The sequence below is a fragment of the Salmo trutta genome, chromosome 13 (assembly GCF_901001165.1).
Source record: "Salmo trutta chromosome 13, fSalTru1.1, whole genome shotgun sequence".
Lineage (NCBI taxonomy): Eukaryota > Metazoa > Chordata > Actinopteri > Salmoniformes > Salmonidae > Salmo > Salmo trutta.
In genome coordinates, this window is record NC_042969.1 from 25,870,649 (window position 1) to 25,888,759 (window position 18,111).

At 47.0% G+C, this 18,111-nt stretch overlaps 1 protein-coding gene across 3 annotated transcripts in view; it reads right to left on the reverse strand.

Annotated features, from left to right (window-relative positions):
• Positions 1 to 70: 70 nt before the first annotated feature.
• The window catches only part of pdlim3b (PDZ and LIM domain 3b), a 28,914-nt gene continuing 10,873 nt past the window's right edge, over positions 71 to 18,111 (reverse strand). Inside the window, exons 2-8 of one of the 3 annotated variants that reach the window (XM_029771592.1) lie at positions 10,745 to 10,896; positions 8,034 to 8,118; positions 7,524 to 7,711; positions 5,335 to 5,550; positions 2,928 to 3,055; positions 2,637 to 2,748; positions 71 to 621 (exon numbers count right to left, since the gene is read on the reverse strand). In XM_029771592.1, the coding sequence (XP_029627452.1) occupies positions 432 to 621; positions 2,637 to 2,748; positions 2,928 to 3,055; positions 5,335 to 5,550; positions 7,524 to 7,711; positions 8,034 to 8,118; positions 10,745 to 10,896 (1,071 nt within the window). In that variant the 3' untranslated portion in view covers positions 71 to 431. Of the gene's footprint in view, positions 622 to 2,636; positions 2,749 to 2,927; positions 3,056 to 5,334; positions 5,551 to 7,259; positions 7,325 to 7,523; positions 7,712 to 8,033; positions 8,119 to 10,744; positions 10,897 to 18,111 lie in introns of all 3 variants that reach the window. The other 2 variants (XM_029771593.1, XM_029771594.1) reach the window with 2 other exon arrangements.

Genomic DNA, 18,111 nt, shown 5'->3' on the forward strand with positions numbered 1-18,111 from the left:
ACTGATTTTACAGTGTAGTTCAATGCAGACGATCTTGAATGTGGTAATAATAGAGGACATGACACAAACAAGATAATACGCCTTCTTTTTTTATTACCAATGGTAACATATTCAGAAAACCTTTAAATCACAAGGCACAGTTGGTATTCACAAGGCATAACAAACATATTCCTTTTAACAAAGATAAATGGTTGCATTTTTGACGGTGATAAGCAAATTCCCAATTGCAACATAATGTCCACAGATATTGATATGTTCAGTTCAGGGTGTTAAGTTGATGAACGCCACTGCAGTATGGCTTATCCACTGTGCAGCTTGTGGAACCATATATCATGTATTTTGTCCTGAAATATTCTGTATGAGAAGGGGAGTGGCAAGTTACAGTTCTTGCTCCATTTGGACAGGTCTGTGCATGTCCCGGTCCACTGGTCTCAAGCCGTGGGGTAAACGGTGATGACATCGTGTCCCTCTGGAGGTATCGTCCGGGCGCGAGCGTGGGTCTCGCAGTACAGCTGCCCCTCCACAAAGAAGTAGCCCCTCTGCTTCAGGTTGACTTTGCAGTCGGAGCACACGAAACATCCAGGGTGGCGGAACTTTTCTCTGGCCTTCACCACTGTGCCTCTGCAGGGGACAAGAGAGAGTTGACTGTCTTACTGTGGGAGCAGGGGACAAGAGAGAGTTGACTGTCTTACTTTGGGAGCAGGGGATAAGAGATAGAAGACTGTCTTACTTTAGGAGCAGAAGAGCAGGGGACAAGAGAGTTGACTGTCTAACTGTGGGGGCAGGGGATAAGAGAGTTGACTGTCTTACTGTGGGAGCAGGGGACAAGATAGTTGACTGTCTTACTGTGGGAGCAGGGGACAAGAGAGTTGACTGTCTTACTGTGGGAGCAGGGGATAAGAGAGTTGACTGTCTTACTGTGGGAGCAGGGGGCAAGAGAGTTGACTGTCTTACTGTGGGAGCAGGGGATAAGAGAGTTGACTGTCTTACTGTGGGAGCAGGGGACAAGAGAGTTGACTGTCTTACTGTGGGAGCAGGGGACAAGATAGTTGACTGTCTTACTGTGGGAGCAGGGGACAAGAGAATTGACTGTCTTACTGTGGGAGCAGGGGACAAGAGAATTGACTGTCTTACTGTGGGAGCAGGGGACAAGAGAATTGACTGTCTTACTGTGGGAGCAGAAGACAAGAGAGTTGACTGTCTTACTGTGGGAACAGGGGACGAGAGAGTTGACTGTCTTACTTTGCCTAATCTTGTCTAGCAGACACTTCCTCCCAATGCTCTGAATTATTGTTATTACGCGCTGTGTGCAATTAGCCTAGGCAGGAGGTTATACTTTGCCATCCAGATAGATTTATGGATCCAAAACCACCATAGCTCTAACCATACCTCACTTAGACCTTGGTCTTATGCAACAGCAGATGTGCCCCACCACATCAAAAGTATCAGAGGCAGGTATATTCCCTTACTCATCCCTTTCATGTACTTCTTACTTTCATCCCCCAAAACCAAAAGATGAGAGAGGACAGATCTGGCAAGGTAGGCGCTGTCATCTTGTGTTTCCTCACCGCAAAAACATTCCTGCCATGGTTTCTCATTACCTCCCTGTTCACATGTGTATAATGTAGCGGAGGTCCTTCGTGGTTTATTAATACATTCTTTTTGTTTAGTCATTATCCAGAACATGAAGAGGGTAGGATCAGACAGGTCATTGGGCGATGGTAGGATCAGACAGGTCATTGGGCGATGGTAGGATCAGACAGGTCATTGGGCGATGGTAGGATCAGACAGGTCATTGGGCGATGGTAGGATCAGACAGGTCATTGGGCGAGGGTAGGATCAGACAGGTCATTGGGCGATGGTAGGATCAGACAGGTCATTGGGCGATGGTAGGATCAGACAGGTCATTGGGCAATGGTAGGATCAGACAGGTCATTGGGCGATGGTAGGATCAGACAGGTCATTGGGCGAGGGTAGGATCAGACAGGTCATTGGGCGATGGTAGGATCAGACAGGTCATTGGGCGATGGTAGGATCAGACAGGTCATTGGGCGAGGGTAGGATCAGACAGGTCATTGGGCGATGGTAGGATCAGACAGGTCATTGGGCGATGGTAGGATCAGACAGGTCATTGGGCGATGGTAGGATCAGACAGGTCATTGGGCGAGGATAGGATCAGACAGGTCATTGGGCGATGGTAGGATCAGACGGGTCATTGGGCAATGGTAGGATCAGACGGGTCATTGGGCGAGGATAGGATCAGACAGGTCATTGGGCAATGGTAGGATCAGACGGGTCATTGAGCGAGGGCAGGATCAGACGGGTCATTGGGCGATGGTAGGATCAGACGGGTCATTGAGCGAGGGCAGGATCAGACGGGTCATTGGGCGAGGGCAGGATCAGACAGGTCATTGGGCAATGGTAGGATCAGACGGGTCATTGAGCGAGGGCAGGATCAGACGGGTCATTGGGCGATGGTAGGATCAGACGGGTCATTGAGCGAGGGCAGGATCAGACGGGTCATTGGGCGAGGGCAGGATCAGACGGGTCATTGGGCGAGGGCAGGATCATACGGGTCATTGGGAGAGGACACTCCAGTGCCTTATTTCCTGTCAGCCTGGGTAGTGGGTACTCACACTATGCCGTTTCCACACTTGTCACAGAGGGGTAGTTTCTGTAGCGATCCCGCCGGTGTAGGAAGCTTTGTCACTGGAGCTCTTACACTTTTAGTAATCAGCGGCTTTGCTCCTATTAATGCACAAAACATTGGTTTACTGTTGTGTTAAGGTGACAATCCCTGCTGCGTGTAATCCGTTTCTACCCAACCCTGCTCATTCTACCTTTTATCAATAAATAATTACATGTGTACTTTGTTATTAAGTGCCGTCAGAATGGATAAGTAATCTATATGCTTGGATTTAGCTCACCATCAGTCTCCACATGTTCCTGCAGAGCCTTAAAGGAGCCTGACTGACGTGGTCCATGTGGCCTATCCTGGTCGTCCTGGAGCATCCGGTACACATGAGACTCCTTGATGGAGGACAGTGTCTTACCACTAGGATGCAAGAGGGAGAGGAGATAGGATTTTATCACATGGTACCTTTTTCTGGAATTCCTCTGGCCTTCACCGTAATATACAGTAGCAGTCAAAAGTTTGGACACACCTACTCATTCAAGGATTTTTATTTCTTTTTACTATTTTCTACATTGTAGAATAATAGTGAAGACATCAAAACTATGAAATAACACATATGGACTCATCTAGTAACCCAAAAAGTGTTAAACAAATCAAAATATATTTTATAATTTAGATTCTTAAAAGTAGCCACCCTTTGCCTTGATGACAGCTTTGCACACTTTTGCATGCTTCAACCAGCTTCAACCTGGAATGCTTTTCCAACAGTCTTGAAGGAGTTCCCACATATGCTGAGCACTTGTTGGCTGCTTTTCCTTCAATCTGCGGTCCAACTCATCCCAAACCATCTCAATTGGGTTGTGTCACACCCTGATCTGTTTCACCTGTCCTTGTGATTATCTCCACCCCCCCTCCCCAGGTGTTGCTTATTTTCCGCAGTGTATTTATCCCTGTGTTTCCTGTCTCTCTGTGCCAGTTTGTCTTGTCTGTTTCAAGTCAACCAGTGTGTTTTTCCCATGTGCCTGCTTTTGCTATTCTCTCTTTTGCTAGTCCTCCCGGTTTTGACCCTTGCCTGTTTTCTGGACTTTGTACCCGCCTGCCTGACCAGTCTGCCTGCCCTGACCTCGAGCCTGCCTGCCACTCTGTACCTCCTGGACTCTGATCTGGTTTTGACCTTTTTCCTGTCCACGACTATTCTCTTGCCTACCCCTTTTGGAACTAATAAATATCAAACGCTCAAACCAACATCCTTCCGTGTCTGCATCTGGGTCTGGCCCTGAGTCCTTATAGGTTGATGTTGGGTGATTGTGGAGGCCAGGTCATCTGATGCAGCACTCCATCACTCTCCTTCTTGGTCAAATAACCCTTACACAGCCCGAAGGTGTGTTGGGTCATTGTCTTGTTGAAAAACAAATTATGATTCCACTAAGCGCAAACCAGATGGGATTGCGTATCGCTGCAGAATGCTGGGGTGGCCATGCTAGTTAAGTGTGCCTTGAATTCTAAATAAATCACAGACATTGTCACCAGCAAAGCACCCCCACACCATCACACCTCCTCCTCCATGCTTCACAGTGGGAACCACACATGCGGAGGTCATATGTTCACCTACTCTGCGTCTCACAAAGACACAACGGTTGGAACCAAAAATCTTAAATTTGGACTCCTCAGACCAATGTCCATTGCTCGTGTTTCTATGCCAAATCAAGTCTCTTCTTCTTATTGGTGTCCTTTAGTAGTGGTTTCTTTGCAGCAATTTGACCATGAAGGCCTGATTCACACAGTCTCTTCTGAACAGTTGATGTTGAGATGTGTCTGTTACTTAAACTCTGTGAAGCATTTATTTGGGCTGCGATTCCTGAGGCTGGCAACTCTAATGAACCTATCCTTTGCAGCAGAGGTAACTCTGGGTCTTCTTTTCCTGTGGCGGTCCTCATGAGAGTCAGTTTCATCATAGCGCTTGATGGTTTTGCAACTGCACTTGAAGAAACTTTCAAAGTTCTTGAAATTTTCGAAATTGACTGACCTTCATGTCTTAAAGTAATGATGGACTGTCGCTTCTCTCTGTTTATTTGAGCTGTTCTTGCCATAATATGTACTTGGTCTTTTACCAAATAGGGATGTCTTCTGTATACCACCCCTACCTTGTCACTACACAACTGATTGGCTCAAACACATTAAGAAGGAAAGAAATTCCTCAAATTGACTTTTAACAAGGCACACCTATTAATTGAAATGCATTCCATGTGACTACCTCATGAAGTTGGTTGAGAGAATGCCAAGAGTGTACAAAGCTGTCATCAAGGCCAAGAGTGGCTACTTTGAAGAATTTAAAATCTAAAATATATTTTGATTTGTTTAACACTTTCCATATGTGTTATTTCATAGTTATATTGTCTTCACTATTATTCTACAATGTAGAATATAGTAAAAATAAAGAAAAACCCTTGAATGAGTAGGCGTGTCCAAACTTTTGACTGGTGCTGTAATGTTCTGGAAATGTAAGCGGAGGTTGTTCAATTTGTAACTAAGGAATAACACACACACACACACACACACACACACACACACACACACACACACACACACACACACACACACACACACACACACACACACACACACACACACACACACACACACACACACACACACACACACACACACACACACACACACACACACACACCTATGATTACCTTAGAGGGACCTGTTCCTCTAGTGATGTGATCTGAGCTAGCTGCTGAGCGGCTGAGACATTGGCCTCAGAGTACAGGTTAATGGGGGAGTTATACTGAGCACTGGGGGCCAGGGGTTGGTTTGTGCTGGAGTTAGCAGACAGGGGAGGGTCAGGGGGGGCGAGGGTGACCACCGTCTGATGGCCATTTCCCATCAGGCCTTGAGGAGGGTACTTGCTGAGGGCGGTGGTCAGTGATTGCAAAGCCAGAGGTAGGGCAGGGAAGAAGAGACACCACAACACATGAAAGAGACAGGAAAGATGGAAGATGAGTTATTGCAGCTATATAGAAATATTCCAATCAGTAAGTATGAGATCATTTACTCTGTGACTGAATAAAACTGATTATGGTAATACTGCATCAGTAAGGAGATGTTGAAACTAGTATTACTGTATTACTGCATCAGTAAGGAGATGTTGAAACTAGTATTACTGTATTACTACGTCAGTAGGGAGATGTTGAAACTAGTATTACTGTATTACTACGTCAGTAGGGAGATGTTGAAACTAGTATTACTGTATTACTGCATCAGTAAGGAGATGTTGAAACTAGTATTACTGTATTACTATGTCAGTAGGGAGATGTTGAAACTAGTATTACTGTATTTCTACGTCAGTAGGGAGATGTTGAAACTAGTATTACTGTATTACTACATCAGTAGGGAGATGTTGAAACTAGTATTACTGTATTACTATGTCAGTAGGGAGATGTTGAAACTAGTATTACTGTATTACTACGTCAGTAGGGAGATGTTGAAACTAGTATTACTGTATTACTACGTCAGTAGGGAGATGTTGAAACTAGTATTACTGTATTACTGCATCAGTAAGGAGATGTTGAAACTAGTATTACTGTATTACTGTGTCAGTAGGGAGATGTTGAAACTAGTATTACTGTATTTCTACGTCAGTAGGGAGATGTTGAAACTAGTATTACTGTATTACTACGTCAGTAGTGAGATGTTGAAACTAGTATTACTGTATTACTGCATCAGTAAGGAGATGTTGAAACTAGTATTACTGTATTACTATGTCAGTAGGGAGATGTTGAAACTAGTATTACTGTATTACTATGTCAGTAGGGAGATGTTGAAACTAGTATTACTGTATTTCTACGTCAGTAGGGAGATGTTGAAACTAGTATTACTGTATTACTACGTCAGTAGGGAGATGTTGAAACTAGTATTACTGTATTTCTACGTCAGTAGGGAGATGTTGAAACTAGTATTACGGTATTGCTGCATCAGTAGAGAGATGTTGAAACTAGTATTACTGTATTACTGCATTAGTAGAGAGATGTTGAAACTAGTATTACTGTATTACTACGTCAGTAGGGAGATGTTGAAACTAGTATTACTGTATTACTACGTCAGAAGGGAGATGTTGAAACTAGTATTACTGTATTATTGCATCAGTCGGGAGATGTTGAAACTAGTATTACTGTATTATTGCATCAGTCGGGAGATGTTGAAACTAGTATTACTGTATCAGTAGGGAGATGTTGAAACTAGTATTACTGCATCAGTAGGGATATGTTGAAACTATTATTACTGTATTACTGTATCAGTAGAGAGATGATGAAACTGGTATTACTGTATTACTGCATCAGTAGGGAGATGTTGAAACTAGTATTACTGTATTACTGCATCAGTCGGGAGATGTTGAAACTAGTATTACTGTATTACTACGTCAGTAGGGAGATGTTGAAACTAGTATTACTGTATTACTGCATCTCAGTAGGGAGATGTTGAAACTAGTATTACTGTATTACTACGTCAGTAGGGAGATGTTGAAACTAGTATTACTGTATTACTACGTCAGAAGGGAGATGTTGAAACTAGTATTACTGTATTACTGCATCAGTAGGGAGATGTTGAAACTAGTGACCTTTGGCCTGCAGGTAAGAAGAGCTTTGGCCTGACGTTAAACTTGTGTTCAAAGTAGCCCAGGCCCTGTAAAAGACAGAAGAGGATGAGGCAGAGGAGGAGTTAGAGAGGCGCTCTGAGGTTATAGAGTGAGAGAGGAGAGAGGAGCAGCCAGGGAGGAGAAGAGAAGCAAGAGGCAGGTTTAGTGACACCAGGTGGAGGAGGGGAGAGGTGGAGTCCACGAGGCATCAGGAAGGGGGTCCGGACCAGGCTGGCACTTACTCACCCCTCATGCTTATCGTGAACAAGGCCTGGGAGCTGTCCGTGCAGGGCGTCCTGGATGTTTCCTGAGGAGTAGAGGCCTATGGGGGTGTTGTAGGAGGAACTCACCACCTGGCGTCCGTTGTCTATGGTGGCCGCAGCCATGAAGGGCTGGGCGCGTCGGTTGTGACCTGTACCGATAGGTTTCAACTCCTACATGTGGAGCCAGACAGAGACACACACTGCATGCAGCTATACAAGCTACACAGTACACACACTGCATGCAGTGGTCAAAGCTATACAAGCTACACAGTACACACACTGCATGCAGTGGTCAAAGCTATACAAGCTACACAGTATGTGTCTGAAGAACCACTATAACCCTAGAATTGCCTGAAGGGGACAATTTAATTCAATTGAATTGAATACCAGCTATACCGTAACTGGACACAACCACACAAACACCAGGAGAGGGATTGATGTGAATCGGAATGTAGTCCTTAACCTAAAACCATTTATGCCTTCGGCTACTTACTTGCTGTTCTGCCTCTAAATTGAGCTTGAATGGGTTTGCTTTCCCATCCTCTGTGACTTGGGGTGACCACAGTTTGGTCTCAGGCCTGCAAGATAGACAGAGAAAGAGTCCACGGTCAGTCAAACCCTGATATACAGCAGCCTTCCTTCCTTCCTGCCATTAAATAATACATCCAGATCAAACTGTAGCCAGACAGGCCAGCTGCTTAGCATTTTGACCCAACCATGCCCTTGCTGCACTCGTAATTTACATCAGCGTCTCGAGCATCTCTGACCCCACGCAAGCATCTCTGACCCCACGCAAGACTCTCAAACAGTTTCATGAGGTTATGAATCAAAGAGATGGAATGCAGCCCTGGCATTTTGACTGAGCGCCGTGCGCCCGGCAACCACTCATAAAGGCCTAGCAAGTTCACTATAGCTCAGCCACAGAGAGACAGTCAATGTTTCCCCTTGACTTACTATTTTTGTAACTTTTTTAAAACTTTGCATCATTGGGAAGGGCTCGCAAGCAATCATTTCATAGTAAGGTCCACACCCGTTGCATTCAGCGTATGTGACAAATAAAACGTGCTTTGATTTCCTTTTTATTTCTGTTAGCTTGTTGTGTGTATGTACTGACAAGTATGTGTAACTGATAGATGCACACACACACTACATGTTCAAGTTTTTAAATGTATGTAAATTGTAAAGTCTGTAATGTATTTTTCGTTATATGTGGGACCCTAGTAAGACTGTCTCCATCAGCGAGTGGTAATGGGGATCCTGATAAAAAAGCTTGAAAGGAAGAACATGTCATAACTGCTAGAGTATTCAACATTGTGTGGTGTGTATTTAAATGTCATGACTGCTAGAGTATTCATCATTGTGTGGTGTGTATTTAAATGTCATAACTGCTAGAGTATTCAACATTGTGTGGTGTGTATTTAAATGTCATGACTGCTAGAGTATTCATCATTGTGTGGTGTGTATTTAAATGTCATGACTGCTAGAGTATTCATCATTGTGTGGTGTGTATTTAAATGTCATGACTGCTAGAGTATTCATCATTGTGTGGTGTGTATTTAAATGTCATGACTGCTAGAGTATTCAATCATTGTGTGGTGTGTATTTAAATGTCATGACTGCTAGAGTATTCAACATTGTGTGGTGTGTATTTAAATGTCATGACTGCTAGAGTATTCAACATTGTGTGGTGTGTATTTAAATGTCATGACTGCTAGAGTATTCAACATTGTGTGGTGTGTATTTAAATGTCATGACTGCTAGAGTATTCATCATTGTGTGGTGTGTATTTAAATGTCATGACTGCTAGAGTATTCATCATTGTGTGGTGTGTATTTAAATGTCATGACTGCTAGAGTATTCAACATTGTGTGGTGTGTATTTAAATGTCATGACTGCTAGAGTATTCATCATTGTGTGGTGTGTATTTAAATGTCATGACTGCTAGAGTATTCATCATTGTGTGGTGTGTATTTAAATGTCATGACTGCTAGAGTATTCATCATTGTGTGGTGTGTATTTAAATGTCATGACTGCTAGAGTATTCATCATTGTGTGGTGTGTATTTAAATGTCATGACTGCTAGAGTATTCATCATTGTGTGGTGTGTATTTAAATGTCATGACTGCTAGAGTATTCATCATTGTGTGGTGTGTATTTAAATGTCATGACTGCTAGAGTATTCATCATTGTGTGGTGTGTATTTAAATGTCATGACTGCTAGAGTATTCATCATTGTGTGGTGTGTATTTAAATGTCATGACTGCTAGAGTATTCATCATTGTGTGGTGTGTATTTAAATGTCATGACTGCTAGAGTATTCATCATTGTGTGGTGTGTATTTAAATGTCATGACTGCTAGAGTATTCATCATTGTGTGGTGTGTATTTAAATGTCATGACTGCTAGAGTATTCATCATTGTGTGGTGTGTATTTAAATGTCATGACTGCTAGAGTATTCATCATTGTGTGGTGTGTATTTAAATGTCATGACTGCTAGAGTATTCATCATTGTGTGGTGTGTATTTAAATGTCATGACTGCTAGAGTATTCATCATTGTGTGGTGTGTATTTAAATGTCATGACTGCTAGAGTATTCAACATTGTGTGGTGTGTATTTAAATGTCATGACTGCTAGAGTATTCATCATTGTGTGGTGTGTATTTAAATGTCATGACTGCTAGAGTATTCATCATTGTGTGGTGTGTATTTAAATGTCATGACTGCTAGAGTATTCATCATTGTGTGGTGTGTATTTAAGCAATAAGGCCCGACGCAACGGGGAGTGCTAGGACACAGCCCTTAGCCGTGGTATATTGGCCATATATCACAAACCCTCGAGGTGCCTTATTGCTATTATAAACTGGTTACCAACGTAATTAGAGCAGTAAAAATAAATGTTTTGTCATACCCGTGGTATACCACAGCTTTCAGCCAATCAGCATTCAGGGCTCGAACCACCCAGTTCATAACTATCTATCTTTCATGCGTACACTACTGTAAACAAAAGTTGACCATAGATGGCTGGTGTCCTTGTATTTGTGCTATCATCTTATTACCAGTGTGCATCCCAAATACACCCTATTCCCTATATAGTACACTACTTTTGACCAGGGCCCTATTTTGACCAGGGCCCAAAGTAGGTCATTACAAAGGAAATAGGGTGCCATTTGGGACACAGGCCAGTCATTCTGCTTGCTCACCTACCTCTCAATCTTGAGGCCGAGCTGGGAGGCAGGGTCTTTGATCTTGTTCTGGGCCTCGCCGTGAGTCATGCGCTCTGTACTCACACCCTCGATGGCCAGGATGATGTCACCGGGGCACAGGTTGGCCAGCGAGGCTTTGCTGCCAGGCGTCACCTAGAAACCAAGTACCACTTCAGTTTGAACAGTTCTAACGGGGCACAAATGTGTGGGAGAAGTGACGTGGAAGCACAGTGGTTGGTAGACATTGCAGTACACTGGCTGTTTCAACATAATGGCTACACCCAGAGTGAGAATAGGAGTTCATTCTGTGTTTTACATGCCCTATAAATAAAGCCGTGTGGATGATCTGTCCATCACTGTGTGGTGCCAGGCTACAGTACATGGGATAGGGGATTACGCTATTGACAGCCTGCTGATCTAACTGCTTAGGCATCCATTCTGTCTCCAAGCCTAGAACCCTCCCCTTCTCACCCCCCCTCTCTCTCTCCACTCTTCTCTCCCCCTCTCTCTCTCTCCACTCTTCTCCCCCCTCTCCCCCCCTCTCTCTCCCTCCACTCTTCTCCCCCCTCTCCCCCCTCCCCCCCTCTCTCTTCACTCTTCTCCCCCCTCTCTCTCCACTCTTCTCACCCTCTCCCCCCCTCTCTCTCCACTCTTCTCTCCCCCCTCTCTCTCTCCACTCTTCTCCCGCCTCTCCCCCTCCTCTCTCTCTCCACTCTTCTCCCGCCTCTCCCTCTCCTCTCTCTCTCCACTCTTCTCCCCCCTCTCTCTCTCCACTCTTCTCTCCCCCCTCTCTCTCCACTCTTCTCCCACCTCTCCCCCTCCTCTCTCTCTCTCCACTCTTCTCCCGCCTCTCCCCCTCCTCTCTCTCTCTCCACTCTTCTCTCCCCCCTCTCTCTCCACTCTTCTCCCCCCTCTCTCTCTCCACTCTTCTCTCCCCCTCTCTCTCCACTCTTCTCTCCCCCCTCACTCTCTCTCTCTCTCTCTCTCTCTCTCTCTCTCTCTCCCCCCCTCTCTCTCCACTCTTCTCCCCCCTCTCTCTCTCCACTCTTCTCTCCCCCCTCTTTCTCTCCACTCTTCTCCGCCCTCTCCCCCCCCTCTCTCCACTCTTCTCTCCCCCACCCCCCTTCTCTACTCCCTCTCTCTATCTGCCTCTAATGGGACCTGACATCATCCCCTTGCTTCTCTCCTACCTGGTCAGTGTTATTCCAGAGGTAGTCACCTCACCTCTCTGCCTCCAGGTTCTTCTCTCAACCCTTCACCATGCCTGGGTCTCTCCACCTGCCCACACTTACCCCCCTTCTCTCACTACCTTTCCTCCCCTGTTGTTCTGTTGAAAAGGCAGATTAATGCAAACTGGGGTATTCTATCTGGCTATTTATGGCTGGATGATTCATTATGGCTCTGTTGCGTTACGCTGCCTGTATCATATATCTTCTACGAGGGAAACAACTTGATAACAGCTGCCTCCTTTACGTTCCTGTTTCATATTACTCCTCATTTCAACGTGGTGTACAAGTCCTAACTCTAACCTGTATAAACCAAATACAGTACATGAACTTCTTTGGTATGTTATACTGTATGGTATCAGTAGCCATGTCCTCAGTATCAGGTCACATACGGCAGACTGTTGTCTGTTTGTGGTTTCATACTACTCTGTTGTCTCTAACAGACATCTGGAATTACTGAGTGAGAACCAATCAGAGATGATTGCTGAGAGAATGGCTTCTACTGGATTTATAACGGCACAATGAAGGCAGATCAGATGTTTCCCATGGCACCACTCTGGCAGGCACATGGTGAATTGTTAATGTGTTGTTTTGAATGGAAGAACAAAGTCAGTCTGTGTCTTGGTGCTCAGTACCTGTTTACACCTCTCATACAGAGAAACCACCATGACACCTCTCATACAGAGGAACTGCCATGACACCTCTCACACAGAGGAACCACCATGACACCTCTCATACAGAGGAACCACCATGACACTTCTCATACAGAGGAACCACCATGACACCTCTCATACAGAGAAACCACCATGACACCTCTCATACAGAGGAACTGCCATGACACCTCTCACACAGAGGAACCACCATGACACCTCTCATACAGAGAAACCACCATGACACCTCTCATACAGAGGAACTGCCATGACACCTCTAACACAGAGGAACCACCATGACACCTCTCATACAGAGGAACCACCATGACACTTCTCACACAGAGGAACCACCATGACACCTCTCATACAGAGGAACCACCATGACACTTCTCATACAGAGGAACCACCATGACACCTCTCATACAGAGGAACAACCATGACACCTCTCATACAGAGGAACCACCATAACACCTCTCACACAGAGGAACCACCATGACACCTCTCACACAGAGGAACCACCATGACACCTCTCACACAGAGGAACCACCATGACACCTCTCACACAGAGGAACCACCATGACACCTCTCACACAGAGGAACCACCATGACACCTCTCACACAGAGGAACCACCATGACACCTCTCACACAGAGGACCCACCATAACACCTCTCATACAGAGGAACCACCATGACACCTCTCATACAGAGGAACCACCATAACACCTCTCATACAGAGGAACCATGACACCTCTCATACAGAGGAACCACCATGACACCTCTCACACAGAGGAACCACACCACCATGACACCTCTCACACAGAGGAACCACACCACCATGACACCTCTCACACAGAGGAACCACCATGACACCTCTCACACAGAGGAACCACACCACCATGACACCTCTCACACAGAGGAACCACCATGACACCTCTCACACAGAGGAACCACCATAACACCTCTCATACAGAGGAACCATGAAACCTCTCACACAGAGGACCCACCATAACACCTCTCACACAGAGGAACCACCATGACACCTCTCACACAGAGGAACCACCATGACCCCTCTCACACAGAGGAACCACCATGACACCTCTCACACAGAGGAACCACCATGACACCTCTCACACAGAGGAACCACCATGACACCTCTCACACAGAGGAACCATGACACCTCTCACACAGAGGAACCATGACACCTCTCACACAGAGGAACTGCCATGACACCTCTCACACAGAGGAACCACCATGACACCTCTCACACAGAGGAACCACACCACCATGACACCTCTCACACAGAGGAACCACCATGACACCTCTCACACAGAGGAACCACCATAACACCTCTCATACAGAGGAACCATGAAACCTCTCACACAGAGGACCCACCATAACACCTCTCACACAGAGGAACCACCATGACACCTCTCACACAGAGGAACCACCATGACCCCTCTCACACAGAGGAACCACCATGACACCTCTCACACAGAGGAAACACCATAACACCTCTCATACAGAGGAACCATGACACCTCTCACACAGAGGACCCACCATAACACCTCTCACACAGAGGAACCACCATGACACCTCTCACACAGAGGAACCACCATGACACCTCTCACACAGAGGAACCACCATGACACCTCTCACACAGAGGAACCACCATGACACCTCTCAAACAGAGGACCCACGACACCTCTCACACAGAGGAACCACACCACCATGACACCTCTCACACAGAGGAACTGCCATGACACCTCTCACACAGAGGAACCGCCATGACACCTCTCACACAGAGGAACCACCATGACACCTCTCACACAGAGGAACCACCATGACACCTCTCATACAGAGGAACCACCATGACACCTCTCATACAGAGGAACCACCATGACACCTCTCATACAGAGGAACCATGACACCTCTCGCACAGAGGAACCACCATGACACCTCTCACACAGAGGAACCACCATGACACCTCTCACACAGAGAAACCACCATGACACCTCTCATACAGAGGAACCACCATGACACCTCTCATACAGAGGAACCACCATGACACCTCTCATACAGAGGAACCACCATAACACCTCTCACACAGAGGAACCACCATGACACCTCTCATACAGAGGAACCATGACACCTATCATACAGAGGAACCACCATGGCACCTCTCACACAGAGGAACCACCATGACACCTCTCACACAGAGGAACCACCATGACACCTCTCACACAGAGAAACCACCATGACACCTCTCATACAGAGGAACCACCATGACACCTCTCATACAGAGGAACCACCATGACACCTCTCACACAGAGGAACCACCATGACACCTCTCATACAGAGGAACCATGACACCTCTCGCACAGAGGAACCACCATGACACCTCTCACACAGAGGGACCACCATGACACCTCTCACACAGAGGAACCACACCACCATGACACCTCTCACACAGAGGAACCACCATGACACCTCTCATACAGAGGAACCACAATGACACCTCTCACACAGAGGAACCACCATGACACCTCTCACACAGAGGAACCACCATGACACCTCTCACACAGAGGAACCACCATGACACCTCTCACACAGAGGAACCACACCACCATGACACCTCTCACACAGAGGAACCACACCACCATGACACCTCTCACACAGAGGAACCACCATGACACCTCTCACACAGAGGAACCACCATAACACCTCTCACACAGAGGAACCACCATGACACCTCTCATACAGAGGAACCATGACACCTATCATACAGAGGAACCACCATGGCACCTCTCACACAGAGGAACCACCATGACACCTCTCACACAGAGGAACCACCATGGCACCTCTCACACAGAGGAACCACACCACCATGACACCTCTCACACAAAGGAACTGCCATGACACCTCTCACACAGAGGAACCACCATGACACCTCTCACACAGAGGAACCACCATGACACCTCTCACACAGAGGAACCACACCACCATGACACCTCTCACACAGAGGAACCACCATGACACCTCTCATACAGAGGTACCATGACACCTCTCGCACAGATGAACCACCATGACACCTCTCACACAGAGGAACCACCATGACACCTCTCACACAGAGGAACCACCATGACACCTCTCACACAGAGGAACCACCATGACACCTCTCATACAGAGGAACCACCATGACACCTCTCACACAGAGGAACCACCATGGCACCTCTCACACAGAGGCACCACACCACCATGACACCTCTCACACAGAGGAACTGCCATGACAACTCTCACACAGAGGAACCACCATGACACCTCTCACACAGAGGAACCACCATGACACCTCTCACACAGAGGAACCACACCACCATGACACCTCTCACACAGAGGAACCACACCACCATGACACCTCTCACACAGTGGAACCACCATGACACCTCTCACACAGAGGAACCACCATGACACCTCTCATACAGAGGAACCATGACACCTCTCATACAGAGGAACCACCATGGCACCTCTCACACAGAGGAACCACCATGACACCTCTCACACAGAGGAACCACCATGACACCTCTCATACAGAGGAACCACACCACCATGACACCTCTCACACAGAGGAACCACCATGACACCTCTCACACAGAGGAACTACCATGACACCTCTCACACAGAGGCACTACCATGGCACCTCTCATACAGAGGAACCACCATGGCACCTCTCATACAGAGGAACCACCATGACACCTCTCATACAGAGGAACCACCATGACACCTCTCACACAGAGGAACCACCATGACACCTCTCACACAGAGGAACCATGACACCTCTCACACAGAGGAACCACCACGACACCTCTCACACAGAGGAACCATGACACCTCTCACACAGAGGAACCACCATGACACCTCTCATACAGAGGAACCATGACACCTCTCGCACAGAAGAACCACCATGACACCTCTCACACAGAGGAACCACCATGACACCTCTCACACAGAGGAACCACCATGACACCTCTCACACAGAGGAACCACCATGACACCTCTCATACAGAGGAACCACCATGACACCTCTCACACAGAGGAAACACCATGACACCTCTCACACAGAGGAACCACCATGACACCTCTCACACAGAGGACCCACCATGACCCCTCTCATACAGATGAACCACACCACCATGACACCTCTCATACAGAGGAACCACCATGACACTTCTCATACAGAGGAACCACCATGACACCTCTCACACAGAGGAACCACCATGGCACCTCTCATACAGAGGAACCACACCACCATGACACCTCTCACACAGAGGAACCACCATGACACCTCTCACACAGAGGAACCACCATGGCACCTCTCACACAGAGGAACCACCATGACACCTCTCACACAGAGGAACCGCCATGGCACCTCTCACACAGAGGAACCACACCACCATGACACCTCTCACACAGAGGAACTGCCATGACACCACTCACACAGAGGTACCACCATGACACCTCTCACACAGAGGAACCACCATGACACCTCTCACACAGAGGAACCACCATGACACCTCTCACACAGAGGAACCACACCACCATGACACCTCTCACACAGAGGAACCACACCACCATGACACCTCTCACACAGAGGAACCACCATGACACCTCTCACACAGAGGAACCACCATAACACCTCTCACACAGAGGAACCACCATGACACCTCTCATACAGAGGAACCACACCACCATGACACCTCTCACACAGAGGAACCACCATGACACCTCTCACACAGAGGAACTACCATGACACCTCTCACACAGAGGAACTACCATGGCACCTCTCATACAGAGGAACCACCATGACACCTCTCATACAGAGGAACCACCATGACACCTCTCATACAGAGGAACCACCATGACACCTCTCACACAGAGGAACCACCATGACACCTCTCACACAGAGGAACCATGACACCTCTCACACAGAGGAACTACCATGACACCTCTCACACAGAGGCACCACCATGACACCTCTCACACAGAGGAACCACCATGACACCTCTCACACAGAGGAACCACCATGACACCTCTCACACAGAGGAACCACCATGACACCTCTCATACAGAGGAACCACTCCACCATGACACCTCTCACACAGAGGAACCACCATGACACCTCTCACACAGAGGAACCACCATGACACCTCTCACACAGAGGAAACACCATGACACATCTCACACAGAGGAACCACCATGACACCTCTCACACAGAGGAACCACCATGACACCTCTCACACAGAGGTACCACCATGACACCTCTCACACAGAGGAATCACACCACCATGACACCTCTCACACAGAGGACCCACCATAACACCTCTCACACAGAGGAACCACCATGACACCTCTCACACAGAGGAACCACCATGACACCTCTCACACAGAGGAACTGCCATGACACCTCTCACACAGAGGAACCACCATGACACCTCTCA